The sequence below is a fragment of the Oncorhynchus mykiss genome, chromosome 12 (assembly GCF_057628025.1).
Source record: "Oncorhynchus mykiss isolate SJ-2025 chromosome 12, ASM5762802v1, whole genome shotgun sequence".
Lineage (NCBI taxonomy): Eukaryota > Metazoa > Chordata > Actinopteri > Salmoniformes > Salmonidae > Oncorhynchus > Oncorhynchus mykiss.
Window position 1 is genome coordinate 29,226,369 of NC_143033.1, and position 23,252 is coordinate 29,249,620.

A 23,252-nucleotide genomic window follows, 5' to 3' on the forward strand; every position below is an offset into this window, starting at 1 on the left:
AATGGCAAGGCAGACCAATACTTCATAGTGACTCCATGTGGCTTGTCCTTAAGTCCCTGTTTATGCAGATGTTGTTTGTCAGGGTCCACGTGGAAGGAAAGGTCAGCAAGTTTAAACCACCCCTCGTCTCTTTCCAAAACATTCTTCCCATTGTTACAGACACTGTGGGGGTTGGACCCATAGAGGTGTTCCGTTTAACCCCATGGTTGGACCCTATAAAAGGACCAGTGTCCATCCATCCTGTCACAGTTCCTGGAACCGCTTGGAGTCGTGATCATCCTCTCTGAGTTGTGTAAGTTTGAGTGTTAACCTCAGTCTCCCTCCAAAAGAAGATGCAGGACTTCGCCTTCGCTGCCCTCTCCATCTGGCTGTGTCTGGGTGCCACCGCCCTGGCAGAGTCCCATGGCCCACAACACTGCAGTAAGGATTATCTGCTTTATATCTACTTGAAGTAGTTAATATTTGCTGTGCACTATGTGGAAAACTGCTGTTACTTGTATGACTGGTTCTGTAATATTGTCAAGGTTCATAGATTTGACAGTCTCTAACTTAAAATATACCTATATGTCTACACATCTCTGAGTTTTAAAATCTGCCTAAATGCCGTTTTTCTCTTTTAGCATCACCTAATATGACTGGGGTCCTGACTGTGGTGAGTTGCCCATTAATCCATTAACCATTATCTAATATGACTGGGGTCCTGACTGTGGTTGCCCATTAATCCATTAACAATGTCCAGTTTCATGTAAGGGCACCGTGTGGTTATATTTCCATTATTTCAAAACCAAACCAGACTCTCAGCTCAGGCAATCCTTTTTTAGTCCACTGATGTTTTTGCAGGTACAGAATTGGGTCATACTCATCTCTCTCTTTATATCTTCCTCTCGCTCTTCATCTCTTGATAAAACAGATGGCCCTTACAGGAGGTGAAATCAAGGCAACTGGACATTACAGCTACGACTCTACGAACAAGAAGCTACGTTTCACTGAAAGTGAGATGCACCTCAACAAGACTGAGCATCTGGAGGACTACCTGATGCTGTTTGAAGAGGTAACACTGAGAACTAACAGAAATACACACTTATAAGACAACATTTCAGTTGAGTCCAACCCAATTGTAATGCAGAATAGCTGCTTTATAACATCAAAGTATACATGTATAACACACTTGTTTCTATGGTTATGGCACAGCATCGTCATAACCGAGTCTTCCTCCATCTCTACCGTCTCTCTCAGGGGGTCTTCTATGACATTGACATGAAGAACCAGTCCTGTAAGAAGATGTCTCTGCACTCTCATGCTCACGCTCTGGAACTCCCCGCTGGTGCAGCCCATCAGGTTGAGCTGTTTTTGGGGAGTGACACTGTTCAGGAGGATAACATCAAAGTGAATATATGGATGGGATCTGTGGCAGAGACTAAGGGTAATTATGATACGCATTAGGAGTCAGACTGTCAATGTGATTTTCATTAATTAAGTAATACATGATGGTTTATATACTGTATATTGGTTTACATAGCAAGGCTATTGAGATGTATCAAAACATTCACATACAGTGTATGTCAGTCCTAATGTCTGTCGGTCTATCTATCTGATCTCCAGGCCAGTATTCTGCGTTAACTACTGTGGGAGAATGTCTACCACTCAGTACTTTCTACTCAACTGACTCCATCACACTCCTCTTCAGGTGTGTGACATACATTTAACTTGCATAAAGCAGTGGTAAGGTCACTGACATGTATGTAAAGTATGCTGCTACCATATTGCCCTATTACAGTACTAGATTTATTTGACGATTGTAGATTTTGTTCTGCACTGTATATCTGATTGTGCTTACGTTGTAGGTTCTTGCATGCCCGAAATCTTCATGTGATTTCCCTTTTTCTTACAGCAATTCTGAAGTGGTCACTGAGGTGAAGGCCCCTGAAATGTTCACTCTGCCGTCTTTCTGTGAGGCTGTGGAGCTGGAGGAGACTCCAAAGGGCCAGAAGAATGACTTCTTCAATATTTTCAACACTGTCTGATACAGTGGCACCAGGACCTCCAGCCCCAACCAACCAAGAGCCTGGCAAGCTAATCCACCTAGATGTTTCTCTCACTCTAATGACTACATTTGAGTGTTTTATTATTACCATCTTTCCTCTTCTGTTAGATAAGATCTGTATTATAATTTACTTTCTTTGTTGATTCCCCTTTGAAGACATTGCATAAAAGACGGATCAGATGTAAAAAGGAAAGTTAATTTCAAGTTGTCATGTTAATGTAATCTCTACGTTTGAACAGGATAGATGGGCATATAATGTTTGTACCTTACACTATTAATCTGTCACTTTAAGTTGCAAATGCCTAAGAGGTCTGCATAGGCAAATAAGAATAAAAACTCCAAATCTTTTCCAGTCTCCAAATGTATTTTTTTGAATTACCCAAGTCATCTTCAACATCTTCATCAAACATACATAAGAATATCTCTTAATCTCTATCTGAAACTAATTACAGCACCATAGCGTCTAGCCCCTGTAGTCCACATTGGCTAAACTCTAGTCTCATTAATTAGTCATGCCTTTGATCCAGAACAATAGTCTCACTGTCTTTGTCTGTCAGTATTTCTGGGGTTAGGTTTACATAAAATGTATTTCACAGACATGGTCACTTGTTGCACTTTTGTAAATGGGGTTTGATATAACTTTTAAACTATTTATGGTTAACAGAGAGGGATGTGATACCTGAAAGGCAATGAAGTCATTAAACCCAAAACAAGCAGGGAGACAGAGCGTGAACCCTAGCTGGGGTGAGTTGCTGAGCATGAGGCCAACTGCTGTCCTTGGTGCTGCAGCTGCCAGGGCTGGGACAGTGTGACTGACTGGGACCCTCCTCCTGGGACCCTCCTCCTGGGCCTCCTGGCCCATTTCAGCACCACCACATGGGGCCCACTGCATGGCAGCAGTTGCAGCAGTGGGGGACTAGTCCGTGTATGAAATGAAACTGTCATAGCAACGCTATGAATCAGGCCTACCTCATTTATTCCTGGAGGAGAGAACATTCCTTTTTTTTCTGTATCACTCAGTGCGTGGACTTGATTGCATATACGGCCGTGGACCTAGGCAAGTCTGGCACTGCTTTTCCATTGACAGTAAAATAATAATAGGCTGTGAGCGTTGAGGTGGGTCACGTGTCGATCACCCCTTTGCCGCTAGCTCATCCGTGCAAGTCTAGACCATGAGTAACAGGCATCATTGAATGCACTTTCAGATAAGGAACATGCTTGTTGTTAATTAACTACAGTAAAGCTTAGTTCCTCGCAGTCTTCATAGCAAATAGGCCTAATGTGCGTAAAAACTTGGGACATCGGCTTGCTTTTCGGATGAACAATACTTTTTTATTTTACCCCTTTTTCTCCCCAATTTCGTGGTATCCAACTGTGCATAAAAAGGGAATTACGTTACATTTCCGCACACTTACCTCGGATCTGAATTCCCCCGTGGTGAATTGGCACCAATTGAATTAGGCTATATATCATATTAGTCAACATAAAGATGAAGGAAAATTCATCTCTGCTGAACAAAAACATCTGAAAATTCTGGAGCCTTATTTTGACGGTAAAATATAACAATAGCCTAATTGTCAACCCAAAATGATTGACAACCACTGGATTAGGTTGCATATCAGAATATCTTGAATCATGCATTCCTGTTTGGACATGTTAGATGTAACAACTTGTTTATTGAATACCATCTCGATAGTCTTTTACACTTCTTATTAAGCATTGTGGATTACTTGATAAGGTGATTACTCATGTATCTATTGCGTGACGCCGCTACGTTTATTGTTGTTGGTGTCACGGATCCCTCCGGAACTTTCACCACGCACACCTATCCCCTATTCCCACTGATTAGTATTTGTATACATGTGCCCTTTGGTTTCCATTAGGGGGTCGATTATTGTTACAATGTCCGTTGGTGAGTGTGAGTACCTATGCTGTGTGTTTTGTGCTTTCATGCCCTTGTGGATTGCGCAGATGATTACAGATCTCATCCCGTGTGTTAAATAATGTGCGCGTGTGACATTATTCAAGGTACTCCTCGCTCTTTTGTTCCGTGTTTGTTTGGTCTTCGTCCCCGTGACTTTACACGGCACGCTGTAATTTGGGCAAAATAAAAAAACATACCAGCGTGCCAGTTGGGCTGGTGTCACCAGTGAAAAACATTAGTCTGGATCGCTGCTTGTATTGCATTTTGTTCCCCTATCATCCACCATACTGTATCTGCTATGTAAAGACTCCTCTGTATCCTTAGTGCACCGCATGGGCCCAGGCAGCAGCCTGTTGTATATACAACTTATTATTATTGGATCCCAGATAAAGGCTCCAGCCATAGGGTCATGATGAAGACGTGGGTTAAGAGACTGAAGATGATTCAAATGAAACCCCAGACTAACATGTTTCTCTATGAAGACAACAGAACAAAACATTTTGTATTGCATAAACACTGGGGGCTGGCTACTGCCGAGAGACAACCAAGCACACACTACCAGACTGTTATTTTCTGATGAGTGGTGACATCATTCATACAGGACATATTTTCAGAGCAGATTCTGTTAGTTGACGTTCATTGTCATTATTTTCATGGTTTCTTAATAAATAAAATGCTTTTATCAGATGACTGATCATTGTTTTACTTGGAGACTAAATACTGTAATATGTCTGAGGATGCAGAGAGACTGATCAATCTTTACTTTATTAAATCACATTTATATTTGACATTTATTAGAACAGAATACATCTTCAACATAAAATGTTACTGTATTTGTGATGTATAACAAAAACAATTTCTCCTTTAAATCAATGTTTTCTTAAAAATAATTACTGAACCACATGAATGATCATAATATACTTGCAGCTAAGCACAAGCTCCCAACATGAAATATACATTTAGCAATTCGAATCAAACAGCTTTTAGCATTTTTTTGTGTGCATTTCTAAAAGAACTGTATGCAATAATCAACTGTTTGTTTTCTATCAATGCCCAATGGAAACATATGCAGGCTATGTGTTGAATCAATTAACATACATTTCTATTTTGCACAGAAGCTTTGATGCCATGTCCAGTACCTCGGTTTCATTCTCACACTTGAACATTTTGTTGGGAATGTTTGGTAAGGGGTGGTAGTTTGGGTATTGAGTGGTCTTGGCGTCGACTCCCAGCTGTTTCAGTTTGCTCACAATGCTGGGTAGTGTGTGTAACTTGGGGCTGTAGTCAGATACCCGCTCAGCCAGAATGGAGATGGAAATGTTGCTGGAATATTGTCCATGTCTTCTGTACTCGGCTGCTATGAGAGCCTTCTCCACGGCCTGATGTACCTTGAACAGAGTCCACTCTGTGGCCCTGCCTCCTGTGTCGTTGTGAGCAGCAGCTAGATCACACTGGGCCTGACTGAGCCAGCGCTGAGCCTCTGCTCGATTGGGTTGTGGTACATTTCCATGATATGTATAGAAGTTGTATCTGGTATTGTGGCCCCTTTCTCTGGAGAACCTCTCTCTCCCACACCGGTGGCGATGAGCTTCCTGGTTCCACTGTTCGTAGAAGTTTCGGAAATTTGTGTTCCATTGCGGGGATGATTGGTTTCCCGTCCTGCTGTTCTCAAGATCCTCTATTCTGTTTTGCAGATACTTGAATGCCTCTGTGGCAAGTTGCAGACAGTCTGGATTTTTGTCTGGGTGCCACCTCAACCAGAGGCGATTGATGGCCTTGTGTTTCTCCTCTGCAGACAGAGTCCAGATCTCTGCCAGACAATCCTCAATGTCCTTTTTGGCTTCTTCCAAAGACTGTGGCAAGACCATTGTTGTTGATGACCGTGGAACAGATTCTGTCAGTTGTACCAGTTCCATGCAAGTTGCTCCAATGGAAGAAGGCTTCTTTTCCTGTTTAAATTGGTACAGATCAAGGGCACTGACTAAGATTACTTTATCTTTCCCAATTTGTATTTTGTATCTGTGTGCACTCTGTCCTGATTGGCCTGTTGGTACACACAGCTGTTCCACTATAACTGCATAACACCAATAATCCTCCTCTGCCGTCTTCTTATAGCCAACGTATTCCCCAGCTTCATAGTTGTTGAGGTAGCTCATGTCCAGGGTGTCGTGCCACTCTTCAGGAATAGGACTTCCTGGTTCTGGCGGTCCTTTCAGGGATTCTTCGGTATTGGTGCTACCAGTATCGGCACTGTTATGGATACCGTTCTGCTCCAGAGCCATCTTGACATCCTCCATGCTATCACACGAGAGAAGGTGTCCCAGAACTAGCAGGAGGTTTGAGCCGAGAATGTTATTGAGAAGGACATTAATCTCATAAGTCAGTCTCATGATGACCTCACTCTTCACTTTGTGGGCTGTGTCGTTGTTGTGTTTCAGGTAGAAGGTGCAACCTTGCTGGCCCTTTTTGACATACAGCTGTGTGGCAGCAGTGGTGCCACTCAGTAACTCCTGGCCAAGCCAAAGCACCGTTTCAAGGCTCTTGCAGCAGGTGATCTCAATGCTGCCAAAGGCTGTCTCACACATGGTGGCAGCGTCGCCTTGTGATACCTGGCCCTCTTTCTGCTGTCTAATGAGACAAACCAGACCATGCCTGAAAGGAGTAGAGGACAGATGTGCCTGAAACCATCCGCTGAACTCGCAGCACTCCCCGTACTCACACAGTTGCATGTTGGATTCCACCATGTTCTCTACTACAGTTTGGGAGAGCATTTTGGGTCGTATCTCCAGGGGCAACAATTGCAGCATTTTATGATGCCCATACCTGTCGAACCCTAAATGGTAGTTGCTCAGTTTCTCCAGGAGTTTCAAGTCTTTAAGAGCACCCTCCAATCTGCTACCCTGGAAGACTGTGTCGTTGAAATACAGAGAGTCTGAAGGGTACAGTCTGCCATCTGTTGATGGTAGATACAAAGCCTTGGGAAGTTCTGAGGTCAAATGATTTTCTTCCAATTTCCTAATCAGACAAAAAAGCTGCTCTACAGCACACTTGACAGTTTCCTCCTGATTTGGTTGAAGGGTTTGCTTGTCGGTGGAATCTGCATGGATTTCTTGTAGCACGTTGCAGTACTGCTCTGCAGTAGGCTCGTCTTTGACGCCAATTTTCTTGAAGAATTCTGCATACCTAACATCCTTTGGAGGAATGCAATACAAATATGGCCTAAACTTCACGTCGTGAGGCAATACCAGAGCTGTTTGCTTGGTCTTTACAAGAGTAGAATCTTCTTCCACCAGCACCACAGGGAGGTCAGACAACAGCTTGGGGTCAAACTCTATTGTTTGTAGATAGGTGTAAGATGTCCGGAACACTTCAGCTCGGGTTCCAACCAAGTCAGGAGTTTGGCATGGTGACTGACAGATGTTTCTGAGGTTCTCTATCACACGTTCCGGAGGGGGCTGTTCAACAGCGCCTGCTTCTATCATCATTGTTATATGCTTTTCAATAAACCTTCTTAAGTGCAGTATTGGCATGGTTGTCCAAATCAGGGACTTGTGGAGATCTTTTCCAAGTAAACAACCTCTGATTGAAACTACAGTCCTCTCTCCAGCAAATGACGGGTGGTAGCTGCACAATCTCTTTTGAATTTCCACAGGAAAAACAAACTTAATGTCAGAAATAATTTTGAGAAAGTTTGGTGCTAGCTTTACGTCATCCCTTTTCAAAATAGTTTCAAACAATGTAGATGACTTTAGTTTCAGCTCTTGGAGGTTGGCAGTGACTTTGGCATCCAATTCAATTTTATGAGCAAACTCAATTATCTCCTCATCTGACACAGTGCACTTCATTTCAAGTTCTTCGAGCAGTTTCCTTGCTTGAAGCTTATGAGATATGATCCCTCCATCTGGGAATATTTTCCAGAAGCTTTCTGGCACAAATCTCTCTTGCGGCAGCATGACTTCGTACAACTTCTCATTCTTATCAAAGTAGTAAGAGGCCATCTGCAGATTCCCATTGATGTTCCGAATGAATTTCACATTTTTCATTGTAGAGATGATTTTTTCATGGTACTTGTAGTTGGGTTTTAATTGTAGCAACAACAACAGTTGGACAGAGAGAATCATTTGGTTTTCGTTTAGCTTGTGTAGGAAAGGGAGAATAAACTGTACATAGTACTCCAAATCACTTAAGATTTTAATGCTCAGGTTTTCTGACAAGCTCTCATTTTCACAGTTATATTTGAGGAAGATGTTGTTGTCATCTGCCATGTACAAATCTGGAAAGCTTTCCTTGAACTCTGTTTTGAGGATGAATACATTTGGTTGTCCATCAATCCGCTGCCGTTTACCCTGTATGGTTTCAAATAATGGCAATGACTTGAGCTTTCTCTGGTAGCCCTGTCTGTTTTTAGATGAGCACATCCCAGACTGCAGAAACTGTAGTAGTTTAATCAACTCATTACTAGACAGATGCCGAAACTCTGAATGTTTCAGCTGGTGGACTTGGTCTAACACAGCACTGCAGTCACTTGTCTTCAAGAGCTCAGGGAGTAGATGTTGATACAGCAGTTGGTCCACATGTCTGAAGAATTTAATGTTTATTTTCATGAGACCAAGTTTCAGGAGGATAGATGACATGTCTTCTTTTGATTCAACATCAATCACACTGGACATTTTCCTCATTGTTTGGAGAACATGTTTGTTAAGTCTTGGGCACACAACTGGCAAAATAGGGCAGTCAGAGAACAATTCCTTGATGGCCCTCAGAGCCTGATTATCACCTTCACCCTTCTTAGCTGCTAATTTGACTTGACCATCAAAGAATTTCCAAAGCGCTTTCAGCCATGAGAGCATTGTCTCGTCTGGTACATGTAACCTACTGTGTGGATCAGTTTCACAGTTTTGAAGGAGTTGCAGAAGTATAGGTTTCAAATACTTAACTGTGACTGGAATTGTCAATTTCTCAAGAAAGTTCCCATCTTCTAGAACCTCAACATGATTGATGTTGGTTGTGTAATCAGCAAAATCCTCTTGATGTCCATGGAACAATCCGGAAAATGTTGACAGAAGCTTGGGAGACTCAGGATCGAACACTCTGAGAATCTGATCTTGAGTGAGAAGGAGTGGAAGTCCACTGACTGATCTGGAATGCTTTTTGTTAGCAGCTATTTGAAGTCCGCTCTCTGAACTGGAAGTGTTCTTGCTAACTACAACATCTTTGATACAGTACTCCAAGAGCTTGGAGCATCTCTCTTTGTCTTTGATCAAAGTCTGCCCAATGGGTAGAGGTAAACCCATTTCAGTTTGAGTTGGATCATTCAGTGGTTTCTTCCTCAGGTAGTTTCCCACCGTCAAAGGACTGACTCTTTCCACATCAATTCCAGCTGTTTCAAAGCAGGTCCATATTTTTGTCATCTTTGTGGATGAAGGAACCAACTGCATTCCAATATCTTCTAAAATAGAAAATAAGATGCTGTTCTCCATGCTTGTTAAATGAGGAGTGTCAGTTGGTACTGTCTTTCTCACACTTGACCAGTCAACAGTGTACTCCTTTACATTTGTCAGGTGTGTCATTGACTGGGGTTGGACTTGACAAGTTGATCTGCGTAGTATTGGAACAACACAGAGTTCTTTTTCATTGACTGACCTGTACACTTCATGAATCATTTCATGCCAATCTTGGCCGATGTCTTTGGTAATTGTGGGGAAGAAGGACAAGTAGGACCTGTCCAGGACTGAATTAATAAGATGTATGGAATTGGGTTTCACTTTATTTAGGTTGCAGATGTAATTCAGAAGGCCAGCATACAGTGGGGCAATGATGTTCCGTTTCAGAGACTCATTCCAATCAGTCTTCAAACTTTTCCCATCCTCTTTCCAGAGTGCCCGTCTGGAAGAATCTACCTGAAAGTGTCCGTTTACATGGACTGGAAGTCCAGTTCTACCAGGCAAGGGCAGGGAGCAGAACACTTGCCCACTGAAGTCATCCTGTTTAGAATGAGAACTTACACATGCTGCCAAAGATGCCTGGGGAACTCTGCCAGTCTCTCCTTTCATATCAGTGTTTCCTTTAAAGGAGCCAAACTGCTCTGCAATGATCCACTGGCTTTGCCTTTCATCAGATGATGAAATCTTGACATTGTAAATGGCTTCATGTGGTGTTGTTGGTCCATCAGACAACAGGGACTGTTGTACGTGGTTTTGGAAATAAACCTTTTCTGCATGACTCTTCTCAGAAATACTTTTTTCAATCGAGAAAGTCATTCTAAGCGTTCCTGTGTTTGTGTTGATTTCATGGAACTGTATTTTCCTGATGTTCTTCAAGAAGAGAATCAATCCCTCAGGGTCTTCACGGAGAGCTGAAGACAGTTCATTGATATCTCGGTCATTGACAACATTGCTTGATATCTTTGAGGTTTTTGCCATGGCACACGACCTGATAGGCAACCTAAACATGGTGCCTTTTTCAAGAGAGAATTCGTTTGGGAGAAATGTATTGTAAACATCCATGAAGGTGTTCTTCAATTCGTTCTTCAGAGTGTACTTGCGACCAGGTGATTCTCGTGATCCACCTTCAACATACTTCAGATTGGGATCAGATATGCAGAGCCATTTGTCACCGGTTAGGATCGAAGGACAGTCAGTCAGGTGGTAGACTGAGTTAAATCCAAGTCCATATTTTCCAGTTTTCCCTGGAATGTTGTGCTTTCCACCTTCTCCCAGCTGTTGAATGCCTCTCAGATCAGCTTCAGAAAATACCTGGTTGTTGTACACACACAGTGCAGGGCCCTGCAGTGGATGCCATCTCTCTCCAAATGTTCTTTCCGTGCTGTGATTTCTTTTGTCCAAAACAAAGTGAATTTCTGTGGCCTCTGCATCATCAGCATTTTGGATGAGCTCCTTCAGGATGTCCTTCTTTGAGGGATAAGCTGCAATTATGTTTTTAATGCGGACGGTCAGTTCCTCATGTTGTCCGAACTCTTCGGCAAATGGTGAGAAGTTCTCTACTGAATGCTTTTGCAGTGTGTGGTGTCTTGTTGTGTTCACCCCAAAATAAAGTGCAATGGCACGAGATATCTTTTTATGGCATAAAGTGACATTTTCTGACACTTCCATCCAGGGGCTGTCATTAAAATAGAGCTGGTTAGATGGCTTCAAAACACCACTTCCATCAGGTATGAGACAGTCATCTTGGTTTTCATCAGGTATGAGACCATCCTTTTGGTTTTCATCTTTGGCCTTATATAATCCCCTTAGGATTATTGTCAGGCAAATTTCTAGATCATTATTGGAAAGTGGGCTGGTACCATAGGCTTGGCTAAGTTTCTGCAGTACACCATGGAACTGTTCTGATGTGAATTGCTTTTGGATGCCTAGACATTTCCAGAGCTCTTTGAAACTGGACAAGGAAGGTGGAAGGACGTGAAGATACGGTTTAGCCTCAAAATTCTCAATTTTTGCTACAGATTTCACATCCACAAATCTGTCTTCAACCAGGATGAAGGGGAATGAGTGTGCCCTCTCAAAAATGGCTGTGGATTCCTTCTCATCTTGCAGCCATTCATTCAGAAATCTGTAGCATTCAAGGGCAATGTTGAAAAGCATCTGTTTGTCAAATGTTTGTGTGTGCTTGGATGCTTCCTGCAGCTGCTGAAGAACTGTCTCAAGTGAAGGGCTTTCACAAAGTCCCAGTATGCGTAGCACTGCATCATCACTGTGTATTTTCAAATTTGAAGAGTCTACCACAGACTGTGTCATGTCAACTAGAAGGCGACATCGGTCACTGTAAATGTCAGTAGGCTTTTGAAGCCTGACTGCTCCATCTTTACCTTCCCATGTATTCACTGGAGCACATGCTGGAATGAACTCTGTGTTTCTCAGAGTCTCCCAGTGAGGCGAGGCTTTATCCTCTAAGGAGTCCCTCATCAGCTCCAGGATGCACTGAAGATGCTTGTATGCTTTCCCTTTTTCTTTTTGCCAAATGCTGGCAATGGTCTCTGCTCTCTCTGTGATGTCCTCCAAAGGGAGATGGTTACTCAGCATCCCCAGTTCTGACAGACGTTGAATCCTTTTAGAGGAACAGAAGTCATTTTTGGTCCCCCCAAGGAACCGTCCTTCCTCTTGCTCAAACAAGCATGCTACTTTTCCTAGGGGATTCACAAGTTTTTTGATGAACTGGAGTTGTCCACTTTTCTTTGTAGGAATGCATGGGTAGCTCCTCAGTAGATTGTCAATGGCATCGCCATTCAGGTCAATAGCATGCAGCACAAGAGTGTTCCTACTCTTCTGGTCCATAGTGCTCAGGTTGTTGAATACCACGTTTTGGTAAAATGTTTCCCAATCAAATGTTCTCTGATTTAGAATCGTCTCAAAGCCGGTCTGTATGAAGCTCTGTCTCACCCACGATGGCAGTGGGACAACATGATAAGATGCGTTTGGATACCTTTGACAAACCTTCATTGCAAGCTCTCCTACAACTTTGTCCTCTTGAATTGTTGGGTGCAGAAATCTGGCATTGCACATTGAGCACCAGTTGTCCCCGTCACTGAAGAGCTCCAGAGCTTTGCCAGAGAAGTGCTGAGTGATGGCAAAGTAAAATGCATCAACCAGGGGTTTGAAGGTCTTGCTCACATTCTTTTCATTGGGCCAAAAGGTGTAGTACTGGTAACGTTGAAGGTCTCCATTTTTTGACATATTCTTCAACACTAGTAGTGTAGTGACATATGCAGTTGTAACAGCATCCTGCAGGAGAGCTCTATTCCAGTCATATTTCACTCCACTCTCCCACAGACCTCTCCGATTAGAGGTCACAGCAAAGGATCCATTCAGGTTCACCGGGAGCCCTGTGGCAACAGAGAGGGGGAGGAAGCTGAAAGCCTGGCCAACTTGTTTGGTGTCTCCTGGGACCCATTTCCCAGTCTGTGGTTCTTTGTTTAATGGTACAGCAACACCTCCTATTGGCAAGGAGAACACTGTATGCTTGTTGTCTGTCTGGACCATTTGTAAAGAATTTTGTGTCCCAAAGCAATTGTACAGAAGCCAAAACTGGACATCAGATCCATCACAATGTTGTTGAGTTAGTTCTGCTATGTTGGCGCTATGGCAGTCAATGACCTCTTGGCATTTCGCATATTGCTTCATCAGAGATTTCAGAGCATCATTCTGCATCGTTCCTGGAGGAGTGTCCTCTGGAATCTTGAATGTGCTCACAACTTTTCTGGTGGCAGTGAAAAGCGTCTCAATTTGGTCGTCTTGAGGAGGAGTGGAAGCGTCGCTCGGTAGGTTTTGAAGAGATACCATCTTGATGTTCTTCAGAAAGAGGAGATGAGTTTGTGAGTTGATCAGTTTCTGTTGAAATTTCACTATGCCATCGCTGTCATACACATTTCCGCTGATTTCTGACTTGACAGCCTCCTCTCGTGTCCGGAAAGGTAGTTTAATGAGCGTGCCCTGGTAGAATTTCTGAGTGCTCTTTTTTGAAAGATTGCAATCAAAAATGCGCTCATATGGTCTGAATTGTCCCGGAAACCTGTGCAGAACCTGCTCCCGAGATAAGTCCAGTTTGATTCCAGTATTTGCTTTGTTTTGTATGTGCTTTTGCAGGTGTGTAACATTTGGGTCAAGTATCAGAAGCCCCTTGCCACTGAGGATTGAAGGAATATCAGTCACATGGTACACAGCATTAAATCCAAGTCCAAACTTCCCTATTTTTTCAACCTTGTTTTCCTTTGAGGCAGATCCGAGTTTGACAATGTTTTTCCAGTCATCCTCAGTGAAGAGCTCGTCGTTGAAGGCCCAGAGACATGGTCCCTGACAGAGGGACATGCCTTGGTCTATGAGGCTGTCCGCTGGGTCCTTGTGGTCTCTGAAATCCACCATGAACTTACAGGTGTTTGCTCCAGCATCTTCTGCATTCTGAATGAGCTCTTTGAATATGTCATTCACTTCATCATACTCCTTCAGGATGTTCTTGATCCTCAGAGTTATGGGTTCTGACTGCCCACACTGCTCTATTCCAATTAACTCTGGACATAGGATCCGGGTGCTGAGGAACGGGATGTTTAGCCACTTTGCCGTCGCCGGTGAAATCTCCTCGTGGATGACATGCATCTCCTCCTGGTCGTGCTGTATATCCTCCAGACTGATTATGCTTATGTCACAAAACACCGTCTTGGACAACGGTTGCAGAGTAAATCTCTGACTCCCTGCCATGACCGGCACAGGGATATTGACCTTGACGGTCTTCTTCTCTCTCCACATCCAGTTCAGAATGGCTATTGACACTTTCAGCTCTGAGGGTTCGCCAAATGGTTGGGACCTTTCTTCAATGGTCTGTTTGATGTCATAAAGGATGTCCTCTATTTCTGTTTTTGACAGTGATGTCTTCACTCTAAACTCTGTCAGCAAGGTGCTGTATGGAAGAAATTCATCGGTCACCCTCTCAATGTACAAGCTCAGATCCAAATCAGGTGGGTAGGCCAAGACTACATCATGAGGAAAAACAAAATGGTTGTGGATCCACAGCCAAGGTATGCATCTCTTGTTCAACACTTCCCTGACCGCAGGAATGTGATCTTGCATATATTTGTAAATGTTGTGCAGCTTGGTTTTAAACTCCACATCTTTATCTGGATCTGTCATTGCCTGGGCCACAGCTGCCAGTGATGACACATTCTCCATAACCTTCTCAGCAGGAGGGAGGCGTAACAGACCCAGTTTGCGGCTTACTTTCTGACTGAAATCAGCAGTAAGAGGCATGACATGCCCTACAATGCTCTTGTACTCCGAATGTCGTATCTCCTCTGGCTTGTAGAAACTTTTCCGCTTGTTCTTTTCTTTCGTGATGCAAGGATTCTCACAAGGGACCCACTGCAGCTGTGAGAGGTGCTGCAGCTGCTGATGAGAGAACTGGGAAAGCAAGTCATTGTCATTCAATAGTCTTTGAAGTGCTTCTGCCTTTTTGAAAGCCCTTTGTGAGTGAACACGTGATTTCTCAATATGGGTGGCAATATGCAACACGTTGTCTGCTGAGACTTCCATTTCCTTTGTCTGCAATCCAATACGTGTTAAGCCGTCAAGCATCTCTGGAGTCTGGGTGAACACAGCTGGAGGGAAAAAATCTTCTTCAAAAAGGACTTGGAAGGTTTTATTGTTTGGATCAAAAATGCTGGAAGTCTTCTTCAATTTTCCATCTACTTCGATGAAGCTCAAATCCTTACATTTTCTGTACAAGGTCCCATTCTGTAAGAAGAGGATACTGCCATGCTGTAAAATCCAGGTCATGATTCTCTCAGTCTCTTGTTTCTTGAAAGACTTCCTCTCAACTCCATCAACCAAATAAATGGCCGCCTGGGCGGTCTCCAGGAGATCAACCTCGAGCAACAATAGGAGCTTGCGATCAGCCTCAGTTGCACACCGGACAATGGAATGCAGCATGGGGAGTTCTGTGGGGAGAGCTGGGGTTGAACTCAGAACCACTGCCTGCTTGGATAGGGCGGCAACGTATTCTCCGGCCATTGATTGGAAGAGAGGCATCTTTGAGAGCAGATCTCGCTCCTGGACTGTGAGAGGATTCAGAGTAGATAGGTAGGCTTTGAGTTCTTCTTTCTCATGGTGAGGAGCAGAACTGATTCCACTGATGACCTGACTGGCAGCTAAGTTCATGAACACCTGTAGAATGTTCTGAGGCGATAGTGGTAGTACGTACGAGTCAAGATCTCGGTGCTTCAGGCATTTATCTCTGTTCACCACTGTTCCCCCAACACTATTTATCACGTTCTCGATTTTGTCTGATAAGATGGTTTGTTTGCTTTCCCGAAAAAGTATGGTTGGATTCTGTTGTAGTCTTGCAAGTTTGACAGACTGGCTAGTATCGTGAAGAGGCTCGATGGGTATCAGTGGCATGCCTTCAAAACATCTCAGATATTCCCAGTGAGTGTTGAGACATTTCCAGAACTCTCTGAGCCACCTCAAGGGTGGGTGCTGGCCACTCCCTACCTTCCAGGTGACATGACCATCTGTCTGTTCCCAGTCCTTTGGGAGACTCTTCTTGGCAAATGTAGCCACGATGTCAGCATCCACATTGAATACGTTGAATTTCTCTAAAATTACAGAGATATGGCAATAATAACCATGTAAAAAACATGCAGGTATTTGCAATTCCACATGATATCCAAAACCTTACAGAATTTGTACAATATTGAACAATATATTATCTTACTTGTTTTAGCTAGTTGCCTCAAATGGTGGATGCTAGTGTCGCTGAGATCATCCGGCAGAAACAGGGCTTTGTAACCTGGCAGCAGCACTCTGAATGATGAGAAGACTTACTTGTAAATTGTTTATTGAAAAAAAGGCATGGATTATCCCTGTGAAAAATACTGCACTGTATATTTAGATTATTAAGAATTTACCTTGGAAATGAATCATTGTCAATAAGAGCAATGTCCTTCTCTTCATTTGTGAATGTCTTGAAAGTCCCGTCGCTGAGAGGCAGCATCTTCAGATCCCTGAGGTTGTGGTATTTCTCGTCGCTCAAGATGAACTGCAGCAGAGACCGTTTGTCATCGATGGAGAGGTTGGACATGGCATCTCTGCGGAGAACACCCCTTACAAGAGCTGGAGTCACCCATTTCAGAGTGTCACGGTTTGGGAAAGCCTGCTGGACAGCTCTGGAGACATGATCTGGGAAGGTGACAAGCTTTTCTCCTCCTGCAATCAAGGTCCTGGTCACGGCAGCCATCATTTCAGATGCTTTGGGGTCATTGGATGGACACACAGACTCGGCAAGAGAAACAAACTGTCTTTCGTCTTCAGCTAGAGAGAAGACAGCAGTGTTCTGTCTAAACAGACGTTGTAGAATGTCCTCAGCAATCCCATGCCATTTGTCTCTGGTCTGACTGAGGTCTGGCCAGATCTTATACACAGCTGAGACGGGGAGTGTGGTGGTCTTGGCTAGGTTGATGGCATCCTGCAGCATCAGGAGATATGTGTGAGGGAGAACCTCCTTCACCAGCAGCTCGTTCCACATTGCAGCTTCATCATACTTCTGGTCTTCCTCCTGCCACTTGATGTGTCTTCTGTTGTCAGTGAGGCCGAAGCAGGCGTTCACATGGACCGGGAGTCCAGTCTTGTTGGAGTCGTTGTTAGGAAGGGGCAGGAAGCAGCTCAGTCTGCCCTCAGTCAGGACATTCTCCTGGCCACACGGAAACGCCAAGTCAACATGAGGGCGGAAACTTAGCTTCTTGGCAAGTGAATCTAGCTTTGGTACATTTCCGTCTTTCATGCAACATGTTGTCACAAGCCACCTGGTCTTTGTCTCCTCCTTGTTGGAGGTAGAGGCGATGGTTTTGAAGCAGGTTGAGCCCTTGATGTTTGAATCACTCCTGGGCTTCAGACTTGGATCAGCTGTGGGACTGGATGAGGTCACTGAGAGCCGGGTGTTGACGGATCCGTTCGTGTTAATGTGCTGCAAAGAGACTGATGACACGTTCCTCAGGAACAGAGGGATTATGTCTGCATCTGCAATGAAGCTCTCGAAAAGCTGAACTACTTTGTGGTAGTCATACAGGTTATCTGAGATCTCTGAGGCCTCACTGCGCAGAGGAAACCTAAAGAGTGTCCCTTTAAAGTGCTGCTCCTCCTGGATGATGTCCTTCCATCTCTGGCCACTGACTAGTTCGACAACATCTCTGAATGGTTGGAACTGATCCTGCAGATTCAGGAGAGTTATCTGGTCTTCCTCGTTCTCCAGACACCACCGGAAGCCTCCATCCTCCTCAAACAGCTTGTCCTGAGCATCCAGGAAGACCAGGTACTTGGAACTGAATATGGATGGCACATCTAGAAATGATCAGATGATCAGTATGAATGAAATGCTGTAAATCTTCCTGTGTATAATATCGGTTTCCACACTACAGTGGGGCAAAAAAGTATTTAGTCGGCCACCAATTGTGCAAGTTCTCCCACTTAAAAAGATGAGAGAGGTCTGTATTTTCATCATAGGTACACTTCAACTATGACAGACAAAATGAGAAGAAAAAAAATCCAGAAAATCACATTGTAGGATTTTTAATGAATTTATTTAGAAATTATGGTGGAAAATAAGTATTTGGTCACCTACAAACAAGCAGGATTTCTGGCTCTCACAGACCTGTAACAACTTCTTTAAGAGGCTCCTCTGTCCTCCACTCTTTACCTGTATTACTGGCACCTGTTTGAACTTGTTATCAGTATAAAAGACACCTGTCCACAACCTCAAACAGTCACAATCCAAACTCCACTATGGCCAAGACCAAAGAGCTGTCAAAGGACACCAGAAACAAAATTGTAGACCTGCACCAGGCTGGGAAGACTGAATCTGCAATAGGTAAGCAGCTTGGTTTGAAGAAATCAACTGTTGGAGCAATTATTAGGAAATGGAAGACATACAAGACCACTGATAATCTCCCTCGATCTGTGGCTCCACGCAAGATCTCACCCCGTGGGGTCAAAATGATCACAAGAACGGTGAGCAAAAATCCCAGAACCACACGGGGGGACCTAGTGAATGACCTGCAGAGAGCTGGGACCAAAGTAACAAAGCCTACCATCAGTAACACACTACGCCGCCAGGGACTCAAATCCTGCAGTGCCAGACGTGTCCCCCTGCTTAAGCCAGTACATGTCCAGGCCCATCTGAAGTTTGCTAGAGAGCATTTGGATGATCCAGAAGAAGATTGGGAGAATGTCAAATGGTCAGATGAAACCAAAATATAACTTTTTGGTAAAAACTCAACTCGTCGTGTTTGGAGGACAAAGAATGCTGAGTTGCGACCAAAGAACACCATACCTACTGTGACGCATGGGGGTGGAAACATCATGCTTTGGGGCTGTTTTTCTGCAAAGGGACCAGGACGACTGATCCTTGTAAAGGAAAGAATGAATGGGGTCTTGTATCGTGAGATTTTGAGTGAAAACCTCCTTCCATCAGCAAGGGCATTGAAGATGAAACGTGGCTGGGTCTTTCAGCATGACAATGATCCCAAACACACCGCCTGGGCAACGAAGGAGTGGCTTCATAAGAAGCATTTCAAGGTCCTGGAGTGGCCTAGCCAGTCTCCAGATCTCAACCCCATAGAAAATCTTTGGAGGGAGTTGAAAGTCCGTGTTTCCCAGCAACAGCCCCAAAACATCACTGCTCTAGAGGAGATCTGCATGCAGGAATGGGCCAAAATACCAGCAACAGTGTGTGAAAACCTTGTGAAGACTTACAGAAAACATTTGACCTCTGTCAATGCCAACAACGGGTATATAACAAAGTATTGAGATAAACTTTTGTTATTGACCAAATACTTATTTTCCACCATAATTTGCCAATAAATTCATTAAAAAATCCTACAATGTGATTTTCTGGATTTTTTTTCTCATTTTGTCTGTCATAGTTGAAGTGTACCTATGATGAAAATTGCAGGCCTCTCATCTTTTTAAGTGGGAGAACTTGCACAATTGGTGGCTGACTAAATACTTTTTTGCCCCACTGTAATACATCAACTAACTGGTGCCCTTGCACATTGACTCGATACCGGTACCCTCCTGTATATAGTCTCACTATTGTTATTTTACTGCTGCTCTTTAATTTCTTGTTACTTTTATTTCTTATTTATTTTTTTTATTTTATTTTTTACTGCATTGTTGGTTAGGGGCTTGTAAGTTACTACTGTTGTATTTGGCATTGTGACTAAAATTTGATTTGACATATCTTACATTACTCATATCATATGTATATACTGTATTTTATACCATCTATTGCACCTTGCCTATGCTGCTCAGCCATTGCTCATCCATATATTTATATGTACTTATTCTCATTCACCCATGTGTCTTTAGTATCATTAAAGGTGAAGACTGTTATTTTATCAAATCAATTCTCTGTAATTATCATTACCTAATTAAACTAATCATGTAAATTTAAGTAACTAGGAAGTCGGGGCACCACGGAAAATGTTCAGATTAAAGTTATAGTTTTCAGAATATAACTCTTCAGATATTTTAATATCTGATCAATTAGTCTTCTATTAATGAATTATTATTATTACCTTTGTCAGTCTCATCTGAACATCGTAAATTGTTGGCTATCTGCACGAAACCCAGCCTTTACTATAAATCGTCCTTACACCAATTGGCTCATTTATTTAATTACTAACTAATTAAACAAATGACAGAATATACAATACATAATAACATTATACCATCCCTAGTGGACTAAACAAAAACAGTTTGGTTATAACACAATAGATTCAGAGAAGAGAAGGGGTTTTGGAAGGAAGGCTAAGGAACATGGGTCTCTATTGAACCTGGGAAGCTATTCTTACATAAATACATATGCCACTAACGATAGCTCATTCGGAAAAGCAATGCATTGTATTTATGTGAAGCTGGTTTCGATTGTTGAGTTGGTGATATGAGGCTCTAGTTTGCCCAGTCTATGTCGCCATGTTCTTTGTGGAATCTTCCGGGTCGTCGTGTGAGAGGTTCACGTGGTCTGAGAGGTTCATCTCACTCTGGAGATTCGTCTACGTCAGTCAGTGTTCTCGTATTAGATTTGCTACCTTTCCAGCTACAGTCTGTTAAGCTGTCATCTAGGACTCACTTCTTGAGCGATCATTAGTTCAGAGTTCATACCATTTCACGTGTATAGCAAGCTCCCACGTTTCCTGGCCTGTATTGTTGACATTAGAATTAGCCCTTTTAAACGTGAGGACAAATCCTTGCGGTATTCGGAACTTGAGTGACTTTTTGTTATGTAGAGTGGATATTCAACTATTCTCCATAGTTCTGGGACGCAGTAAAATTGGGTGGGAGAATCCCTTTGTCTTACTGTGAAACACTCTCTCAATTGCATGGTCAGGGAGTCTCTCTGTGGTATTCATGACGTGGTTGTAAGGTCGTAAAACTGCCTGTAAAACTTACTTGTTAGATATTACTGCACTGTCGGAACTAGAAGCACAAGCATTTCGCTACACTCGCATTAACATCTGCTTACCATGTGTACGTTACTAATACAATTTGATTTGAACAGGTTGACCCTCCTTTGGCAGCAATAACCTCAACCAAACGTTTTCTGTAGTTGCAGATCAGACCTGCAAAAGGTCAGGAGGAATTTTTCCCCTTTCCAAAACTGTTTCAGTTCCACAATATTCTTGGGATGTCTGGTGTGAACTGCTCGAGGTCATGCCACAGCATCTCAAATCAGGTTGAGGTCAGGAATGACTGGGCCACTCCAGAAGGCGTATTTTCTTCTGTTCAAGCCATTCTGTTGTTGATTTACTTCTGTCTACTTTTCTGTTTACTGTTCTGTTTACTTTTGTTGTCCTGTTGCATCACCTAATTTCTGTTGAGCTTCAATTGGCGGACAGATAGACTTACATTCTCCTGCAAAATGTCTTGATAAACTTGGGAATACATTTTCCCGTCGATGATAGCAAGCTGTCCAGGCCCTGAGGCAGCAAAACAGCCCCAAACCATGATGCTCCCTTCACAATAGTTTACAGTTGGGATGAGGTTTTGATGTTGGTGTGCTGTGCCTTTTTTCTGCACACACAGTGTTGTGTGTTCTTTCCAAACAACCCAACTTTAGTTTAATCTGAATATTTTGCCAGTAGCGCTATGGAACATCCAGGTGCTCTTTTGCGAACTTCAGATGTTGAGCAATGTTTTTTTTTGACAGCAGTGGCTTCTTCCATGGTGTCCTCCCATGAACACCATTCTTGTTTAATGTTTTACGTATTGCAGACTCGTCAGAGATTTTAGAATGTTCCAGAGATTTCTGTAAGTCTTTAGCTGACACTCTAGGATTTTTCTTAACCTCATTGAGCATTCTGCGCTGTGCTCTTGCAGTCATCTTTGCAGGAAGGCCACTCTTAGGGAGAGTAGCAACAGTGTTGAAATTTCTCCATTTGTAGACAATTTGTCTTACCGTGGACTGACTCTTAGAGATACTTTTGTAACCCTTTCCAGCTTTATGCAAGTCAACAATTCTTAATCTTAGGTTCTTCTGACATCTCTTTTGTTCGAGGCATGGTTCACGTTAGGCAATGCTTCTGGTGAATAGCAAACTCAAATTTAGTGAGTTTTTTTTAATGGGGCAGGGCAGCTCAAACCAAAATCTCCAATCTCGTCTCATTGATTCGACTCCAGGTTAGTTGACTCATGACTACAATTAGCTTTTGGAGAAGTCATTAGCCTAGTGGTTAACATAACTTAAACATTCACAGTGTAGGTTGGAAAAAGTATGTATTCAATATAGACAAGAAAAATACAATAATTTGTGTGTTATTAGTTTAAGCACACTGTGTTGGTCTATTGTTGTGACTTAGATGATGATCAGGTCAAATTGTATGTAAAATGTATGCAGAAATCCAGGTAATTCCAAAGGGTTCACATACTTGTTCTTGTCACTGTAGATCCATGCGCTGTGTTATGGATTTTAGCATATCAACCACACCTTGTGAAATACAGTAGCTATTGCATGCTCATTGTTTGATTCTTTATTGTGATAAAAATACTTTGGGGTTCACCTGTCATGTGGTAGACAGAGTTGAATCCGATCCCAAACCTGCCAACTTTGTTTGGGTCTTTGCGTTTGATGCTCCGGCCTGTGGTCGTGATTCCCTCCCAGTCCTCTGCTGTGAACTCTGCATTGTTGAAGGCATACAGTGCAGGACCTGGTCACAGACAGAACTACAGTCAGTTATTCATACACATTAGGATCTGCTGACAGACAAGACAACAATCAGATATTCATATACTGTAATGTTCTGTATTTATTTTCTTAGTCAACCTTGTGTTCTGTTTCTTTGTGTTCTTGAACGTAGACCTGTCTCTCATTTTTGTTCATTGATTTCACCTGTGTTAGTTACTCAGCTGGTCTCATCAACTCCTTATTTAGTTAAATTCATTCCGTTCGTGCCTTTGTGAGGTATTGTTCGTTTTGACTCTATTAAGCCTTTTCCTAGCTCATTTGTGAGAACCAGTTAGCCTTCAGTCCTTGCTTTGATTCACCTGCCTGTTTGCCTACCTGTGTATGACCATTGCCTGCCTATGACCACGATTCCTACCTTCTGCGAAGGTGAAATAAACACCTGCCACACTCTGCACGTGAATCTACATGTCACGACTGCTGCCAAAGTCGTTGCCTCTCCTTGTTCGGGCGGTGCTCGGCGTTCGACGTCACCGGTCTTCTAGCCATCATTGATCCTTTTTTCATTTTCCATTGGTTTTGTCTTGTCTTCCCATACACCTGTTTTCA

At 43.0% G+C, this 23,252-nt stretch overlaps 2 protein-coding genes across 3 annotated transcripts in view; one reads left to right on the forward strand and one right to left on the reverse strand.

Annotated features, from left to right (window-relative positions):
• The first annotated feature begins 245 nt into the window (after positions 1–245).
• On the forward strand, positions 246–2,392 carry om-ii (ependymin). Of its 2 annotated transcripts, none has more exons than XM_090191337.1 (6): positions 246–420; positions 621–709; positions 911–1,051; positions 1,237–1,423; positions 1,603–1,687; positions 1,892–2,392. In XM_090191337.1, the coding sequence occupies exons 2-6, from the start codon at positions 689–691 to the stop codon at positions 2,022–2,024; spliced, it is 567 nt and encodes a 188-aa protein (XP_090047463.1). In that variant the 5' UTR covers positions 246–420; positions 621–688; the 3' UTR covers positions 2,025–2,392.
• A 2,322-nt stretch (positions 2,393–4,714) lies between these two features.
• Positions 4,715–23,252, reverse strand: part of LOC110537350 (sacsin) — a 35,273-nt gene continuing 16,735 nt past the window's right edge. Inside the window, exons 5-8 of the mRNA XM_036937332.2 lie at positions 22,522–22,668; positions 16,378–17,806; positions 16,185–16,273; positions 4,715–16,065 (exon numbers count right to left, since the gene is read on the reverse strand). Of these exons, the coding sequence (XP_036793227.2) occupies positions 5,054–16,065; positions 16,185–16,273; positions 16,378–17,806; positions 22,522–22,668 (12,677 nt within the window). The 3' untranslated portion in view covers positions 4,715–5,053. The remainder of the gene's footprint in view (positions 16,066–16,184; positions 16,274–16,377; positions 17,807–22,521; positions 22,669–23,252) is intronic.